Source organism: Lampetra fluviatilis, chromosome 28, assembly GCF_964198595.1.
Source record: "Lampetra fluviatilis chromosome 28, kcLamFluv1.1, whole genome shotgun sequence".
Lineage (NCBI taxonomy): Eukaryota > Metazoa > Chordata > Hyperoartia > Petromyzontiformes > Petromyzontidae > Lampetra > Lampetra fluviatilis.
Window position 1 is genome coordinate 11,928,832 of NC_136302.1, and position 7,791 is coordinate 11,936,622.

A 7,791-nucleotide genomic window follows, 5' to 3' on the forward strand; every position below is an offset into this window, starting at 1 on the left:
GCGTGACACGGAGTTCCCAGGCAGGCGTCTTGTTTTGGTAGGACTGATGATAAGACCCACACCACCCCCCATCCCACGTAATTTGTTAACAAGCTTCAAGCTCAACAACAGAGTCTCCAACTCGTTCCCAGAAATTACCAAGTCATCGGCATATACAACAACAATAACATACCGTCACTCGTCACTAAGTGGCGGTGACAGGCCAGGTGCACTTTTAAGATATCACGTGGAGTGTCCCTAAGGCTCGCTGGCAGGAGGTCACATGACAGACCCAGGTGCCACGGGTTGACTGACTGACTGAGATGACTGGCAGATGCACCAGCATATACATAGCACGTTTGAACAGGTGAAAGCCATCTCTAGACCTCACCTGGGAATCAATCAAATTCCCATCTTGTGTTTTGTGTGTGTGTGTGGTCATTCGTGATCAGGTTGAAACAATCGTCTCACTACCGTTGACGACCCGGTCCAATCACAGGCGGCTGCCTGCCTGAAATTCAACCCGAGGATGTCACCTGTGCCAGCTCAGCGCTCTGACACCAGAATCAATGTATTTCGACTGGAGGAATCCGATGAGCTCTGAAGCTCTTGTTCACAGATGTCCAGACAACCTCTGAGTCACCCACCGAACCACCTGCAGTCGAACACACTGCGGGTCTCCTCCCACGCGAATAATCAACATAGCTCGTCATTAATTGGGCTCAATTACATCTTAAAGTAAAACGCAACTTACGTAGCAGCAGTAGCAGCAGCAGCAGCAGCAAGACCCTCTTAAAAAAGAGTCACACGACTCAGTTTGACTTTGCTGGATAAATAAATACGTAAATAATAATAATACTTTGTTTTTTTTTATTAAGAAGCACATACACCCATTGAAGCTGCACCAGGCACCTTGAAACCTTTATTATGAAATCATTTATAGACCAAAGAGTATACAATTAAAGACAGTTCGCGACTAAACAATCACATTCGTTAATCGATCGCATTGCGATCTCGCACGTCACATTGGCCGGCTCGTCACGTGACCCCTGCGGTGAGCTTCCATGCGCGGGCACGAAACGAGTTCTGGGAAGAAGGGCTCAGATTCCTTCAGCCGGGAGGTATATAGACCCCCTAAGGGGGGCGGAATTCATATGCCCCCAATTGGGGGGGGGGCGGGGGTTAGTCACCCCAAGTGTGGTGTTGGGGCGAGGTGTGATGTGTGCAAGTTTGGAGCGAGTGGCTCGCTGTTTGGAGTGAGGTGTGGTGAGGTGTGGTGAGGTCAGGGTGAGGTCAGGGTTGAGGTCAGGGTGAGGTCAGGGTGAGGTGTGGTGAGGTCAGGGTGAGGTCAGGGTGAGGTCAGGGTGAGGTGTGGTGAGGTCAGGGTGAGGTCAGGGTGAGGTCAGGGTGAGGTGTGGTGAGGTCAGGGTGAGGTCAGGGTGAGGTGTGGTGAGGTCAGGGTGAGGTCAGGGTGAGGTCAGGGTGAGTGCTAAAAGTGCCTCTTCGTATCTCTCCCCCACGCTGCCCCAGCGTGGCTCACGCTTCCCTCTCCTCCCCCGCCGTGCGAGCACCAGCGGTCATCAGCGGGGGGCAGTGGGGAGAGAGCAGGGGGAGAGCAGGGGGAGAGAGCAGGGGGAGAGCAAGGGGAGAGCAAGGGGAGAGAGAACAATGGGGAGAGCAGAGGGAGAGCAAGGGGAGAGCAGAGGGAGAGCAAGGGGAGAGCAGGGAGAGAGCAAGGGGAGAGAGAACAATGGAGAGAGCAGGGGGAGAGCAAGGGGAGAGCAGAGGGAGAGCAAGGGGAGAGCAGGGAGAGAGCAAGGGGAGAGAGAACAATGGAGAGAGCAGGGGGAGAGCAAGGGGAGAGAACAAGGGGAGAGCAGGGGGGGAACAGGTGCCTCAGTCAGACCCCCACCGCGCCGGCGCATGTGTGGGGAAGTGTTGGTAGGGGGGTGGTTGTTGGTGATGGGGGAGAGGGGTGATTGGTGGGGGGGCAGTTCACGCGGCCCTGGCACTACCTCGCCTCCCGCCGCACTGGCAGGCCTGTCCCAGCGCCAGCGTCACTCGCTGCGAGAGTCGCGCGTCGGCCACTCCGCTCTGCGCCATCCGCCTGAGCAGCAGCTGCTGCTTGCGGTCCAGCTCGTAGTAGAGCGTGAACTTGTTGACGATCACGGGCACGGGCAGGGCCATCATGAGCACGCCGGAGACGGCGCACAGCGAGCCCACGATCTTGCCCCCCGGCGTGGAGGGCGTCATGTCGCCGTAGCCCACCGTGGTCATGGTGACGACGGCCCACCAGAAAGACTCGGGGATGCTGCGGAAGGTGGTGTTGGGCTGGTCGGACTCGGCGAAGTAGACGGCGCTCGCGAAGAGCACCACGCCGATGAGGAGGAAGATGAGCAGCACGAAGATCTCGCGCACGCTCGACGTGAGCGTCTTGGCGAGGATGCGCAGCCCCTTGAAGTATCGCGAGAGCTTGAAGATGCGCAGCACGCGCAGCAGGCGGAACACGCGGAAGACGGCGAGCGACACGGTGTGCTGCCCGTTGACCGAGTCCACGTTGGTCACGTCGATGCCCAGCGTGATGAAGTAGGGCACCACCACCACGATGTCCACCACGTTCATGGGGACCCTGAAGAAGGACAACTTGCTGGGGCACGACACGTAGCGCAGCACGATCTCCAGGCAGAACCACGCCACGCAAACCGTCTCGGTGGTGAACAGCGGCCCGCCCGTGAAGGTCGATGCGTCGCCCGCCGCGGTGCCGTTCCTGCTCGTCCCGTTGCCACCGGTCGCGTTCCCGTCGCTCGCGTTGCCCGCCGCGCCGTTCGTCACGTAGCTCTGCCCGAAGCCGTCGGCCTGTAATCCCGGCAGCGTCCCCACGCAGAACACGACGATGGAGATGAAGACGAAGAGCAGCGACACGATGGAGACGAGGTGCGCCAGCACGGAGCTGTCGGGGTGCTCCATTAGCTGCCACAGGATGCGCTGCGCGCGGCGCGTGGGCAGCTCTATCACCTTGGGCGGCAGGTAGCCCTCCTCCTCATTGAAGGAGCTCATCGCCTCGTCGCCCAGGTCGTAGAACTCCAGCTCCTTCACGAAGATGTCGAAGGGCACGTGGAGTGGCCGCTTGAGGACGCCGCCGGACTGGTAGAAGTAGAGCACGGACGGGAAGGTGTCCGGGTGGCGGTCGAGGAAGACCTCCTCGCGTCTCGCCGAGTAGTAGCGGTCGCGCCGGGCGGGGTCGCCCAGGAGGGTGCCGGGGTAGCGCGCCAGCGTGGAGCGGTGCGTCTCGAAGCGCAGCCCCGCCACGTTGATGGTCACGCGGTCCGAGGGCTCCTTCTCCTCCTGGGGCTTCCCCGCGGAGGCCTCGCACGCGTCCCGAGCGCTCGCCGCCCGCTGCTCGTCGGCTTGACACGGGATCGCCCAGCTCGACAGCGCCGACGGTGCCGGGGCCGTCTGGATGCACATGGAGTAGAGGGGCAGGTCCCCCGGGGAGGGCAGCTCCGAGGATGGGGACCCGAGACCCACGGGTCCTCTGGAGTCCATGGACCCCAACGCCTCGACCGCCTTGGCGTCCAGGGTGCCCATTTGTGGTGCCCTGCGAATGGGGGAGAGGGGGGGTCAGAGGTGAGGTTTTGCCAGGTGGACAATGGGGTTAGAGGGGGAGGTTCGGGGGAGGGGCGAGGTGGTGGAGGTGTTGATATGACATCCTGGAGGAGTTGATTTGATTTAATTCTCCCTGATCTGGCACCGGCTTGGGTGGGATTTCTCCACTTAATTTATTTTACGCAACCAGGCCATGCCTCCCGCCTCTGGGATGGAGGCATTTAAAGAGGCAATGGACAGAGAGACCGGCGAGTGTTGCCGTGCGCGGTTGCCCTTCTTCTGACGTGCGGCGAAGCTTCTCAAAGCCAGATTCGAGTGGGGGGGTGGAGGGGGGGAGGTGTTAGTCAGAGAACTACCAGGAAATTAACGACGTAAATACAAAATGAAATTACTAAAACTCTTCGACGGGAACACCGTGCAGCTATGCGGCGTGGGGGATACGGCGTCCGACACTCGATCCGCATCGTGCATCAGCCTTCCATAATGCCGCTCGGTGCAAATCGCGCCGTTGTTAAATTCGAGACGAGAAATGTGCGCAAGACGCTCCCGCTACCCTGGGCCAGTGCGATGACTGCAACCGAGGAATCTCTGCTGCGCTCACCGCCGGCTCTCATCTGCGTTTCCATCACAACAACTTTTGGGCGCCTCGGTCATCCACGTGCTCTCTCTCTCTGTGTCTCGCCTCTCGCGCTATTATTTTAACAACTCAATAAATTAACGCCAATTCCTTTAAAAAAACTTTTTATATGCCTTGCACATCCAATGCACTTTCATCCCTGCACCTCTGCCACGTGCTAACTCGGATTAAATCTACATTCGTGAGTTTTAAGTGGTAGCTGGTAAAACAATAAAAACAACATTTGCAGCCCTGCCATTGCTTGTTGACTACACTGCTGGCGGACGGCCCTCGGGGGTATTTGGCCTACTCTTCCATGCTGGCCAGGCGTCTCCAACGAGATGGTAGTACCCACATTTTACCGCACCACATGGGGTTATTTATTTATTAACCTGCCAATTGACTGCGGTGGTTGCACCCAGCAGACTCGCGCGCTTACCTGGAGAACGACACCCAGGCGTGCTGCCACGTGCGGGGATCTGTTGCAGGCGAGTTCCTCGTGGCAGGTGAGGTCCTAGTGGCAGGTGAGGTTCTCGTGGCAGGTAAGTTCCTCGTGGCAGCTGAGTTGTAGCAGCTGAGTTGTAGCAGCTGAGTTGTGGCAGGCGAGGTTCTCGTGGCAGCTGAGCTGTGGCAGGTGAGCTGTGGCAGGTGAGCTGTGGCAGGTGAGTTCCTAGTGGCAGCTGAGTTGTGGCAGGTGAGCTGTGGCAGGTGAGTTCCTAGTGGCAGCTGAGCTGTGGCAGGTGAGTTCCTAGTGGCAGCTGAGCTGTGGCAGGTGAGCTGTGGCAGGTGAGCTGTGGCAGGTGAGTTCCTAGTGGCAGCTGAGTTGTGGCAGGTGAGCTGTGGCAGGTGAGTTCCTAGTGGCAGCTGAGCTGTGGCAGGTGAGTTCCTAGTGGCAGCTGAGCTGTGGCAGGTGAGCTGTGGCAGGTGAGTTCCTAGTGGCAGCTGAGCTGTGGCAGGTGAGTTCCTAGTGGCAGCTGAGCGGGTCCACCGCTTTTAAATCACCGAGTACCCGGACGCCGCCCTCGACATTGAGATGGTAATGACGTCACGCGTCTGGACTCACCTGAGGGGGGAGGGGTTGGAGTGGGGGGAGCCGCCGGCAGGGGGAGGGGGGGCTCCCACGGCGAACTTCGCGACGCACGCCTGAAGCGTCGCGTACGGACTCCGTCATCTCGGCTCGCAACCCCCGCGGGCTACAAAGCCCCCCCCCCCCCCCCGAGTGCCCGCGACCCTGACTCTGGGTCTCCTAAGGCCCCCCCCCCCCCATCCTGCGCGTGGAACCTCTCGTCGAAGACCTCTCCAAGGGTAGCGGTTCCCGTGAGCGAATGGGGTTGATGAATTATTCATAAAGTCGGCGCGATATGGCGACGCTACGATATATATCGTACGATGTCGACGATTATCGCCGATGTTATTGCAATTGTTTCACACACAAATAGCGTAAATCTCATGATTCCTGACCAGAAAAAATATATATTTGCGAAAATACGAAAGACGGTAATGACAGTTTTAATTTGAATAGCTGTACAGTCACTACTCTTTGGTTCTTTCACGTTGAAAGAAAATACATTAAATTAAAATACATTTTTTCTACGTGACTTTACCGAAAGAACCAAAGGGAGTAATTCCTGCACTCACGAAAGCTCAAAATCAAGTTTCAGCTGGACAGTATTTCCCATTAAACATGCCATGTGCGTGGTTGCATCATAACTTGGACTCCTTACTGTAGCAGCCAGTTTCATTATTTTATTCATTAATTAGCTGACAGTACGTGCGATATGGCTACTTACAGTGCGAAACAAGTTCAACACACAAGCGTCATCGATTATATAAAAAATAAGGCTTATTGCAGACTTATGTTGAGTGAAACTCAATTGTATTACTCTTAAAGTCAATCTTTATTTTGTCCCGAACTTATAGCAAAAGCACAAAAACATTTGTGCAATTATCTGCCAAATATATTGAGAGAACGTCGTTGGAAACTGACATCGCGATAATCGACATATCGTGAAAACTCGTATCGGGAAAACTCGTATCGTGAAAATGTTATATCGTATCGTGAAAACAATGATCGTACGGTGAAAACTCGTATCGTGAAAACTCATCTCGTATCGTGATAACTCATCTCGAATGGTTAACATTTTATATCGTATCTTGAAAAAAATTATCGTGAAAACTCGTATCGTGAAAACTCGTCTCGTATCGTGATAACTCATATCGTATCGTTAACATTTTATATCGTATCGTTAACATTTTATATCGTATCTTGAAAACTCTAATCGTGAAAAAGTATATCGTGAAAACTTGTTTCGTATCGTAAAAACTCATATTGTATCGTGAAAACTCGTATCGTATCGTAAAAACTCGTATCGTAAAGACTCATATTGTATCGTGAAAACTCGTATCGTTCAAATGTTATATCGTATCGTGAAAACAACGATCGTATCGTGATAATATTCCACATGGCGGGAGACGTGAGAGGCTGGTCCCAGTGAGAGGCGCGTGGCGTGGAGGAGCCCCGCGGGGGCAGTCGCCCTCTGGCGGTAGAGTCGAGGCTGAGTGGATCTGTGTGGGGCTGGCGGGATGTGTTAAAGCTCCCTGGCTGCTCAACTAAGGTCAGGCCCAGTGAGCTTCGTCGCTATTTTCCGGAAGCGGTGTGATCGCAAGTGACAGCTCAACGAAGCGACGTATCACCGTGTGGACATTCAGAGGAGCCGAATACTCCAAACGCGTGGTGATGTTGATTCTAAATGTGGAGGGGAAAAAACGGAGGACGTGGAAAAAAATCCACGCGACCGCGAGGAGAGAGACGCGAAAACTCCTAATATACATCAGCAGGCGTCAGGGTCATGATCGAACCTACGACCTCCTGCATAACAGGCGAGGGAGTTAACATCTCACCAAGGAGGGAGAGACACGCAAACTCCAAATATACATCAGCAGGCGTCAGGCTCGAATCCACGACCTCCTGTATACCAGACGAGCGAGTTAACATCTCACCACGGAGAGAGAGGCACGCAAAGTCTCAATATACAATCTTGATTTGAAGCTTTCGTGACTTCAGGAATCCATATTCTTTGGTTCTTTCGGTCAAATCACGTAGGTTTAAAATAAAATAAATCTACAGCAGGCGTCAGGGTCAGAATGGAACCCACGACGAGTTAACATCTCACCACGGAGGGAGAGACACCGCAAACTCCAAATATACAGCAGGCGCCAGGGTCAGGATCGAATCCACGATCTCCTGTGTATACCAGACGAGGTAGCTAACATCTCACCACGGAGAGAGAGGCATCGAAAACTCCCAATATACAGCAGCAGCAGGCGTCAGGGTCGAAATCGAACCCACGACCTCCTGTACACCAGGCGAGGGAGTTAACATCTCCTAGCCACCACGGCATCTATATATACATATTTTCTCACGTGGAGGAACAGATCTGGGAGGAAAGTGACTGGGTCAGTGTACCTTTGTATCGTGCATCATACACAGTCCGAAGGTGTGCTACTGTTACTTGCTGACCCGCCCACACTCGGACGTCTGCGAAAAAGATCTTCAGAGTTCATCGGATTCGTCCTCCAGTCTAAAAAAA

The 7,791-nt window shown here is 54.7% G+C and overlaps 1 protein-coding gene across 1 annotated transcript; it reads right to left on the reverse strand.

Moving 5' to 3' along the window:
* Positions 1-970: 970 nt before the first annotated feature.
* LOC144942797 (potassium voltage-gated channel subfamily A member 7-like) lies at positions 971-3,709 on the reverse strand. The gene has a single exon (XM_078869739.1). It carries the CDS (start codon positions 3,565-3,567, stop codon positions 1,975-1,977), a length of 1,593 nt encoding a protein of 530 aa, XP_078725865.1. The 5' UTR covers positions 3,568-3,709; the 3' UTR covers positions 971-1,974.
* Positions 3,710-7,791: the final 4,082 nt, after the last annotated feature.

Bases quoted from the DNA above. Each gene is read 5' to 3' on its own strand.
- LOC144942797 (XM_078869739.1), bottom strand. From the start codon at position 3,567: ATGGGCACCCTGGACGCCAAGGCGGTCGAGGCGTTGGGGTCCATGGAC.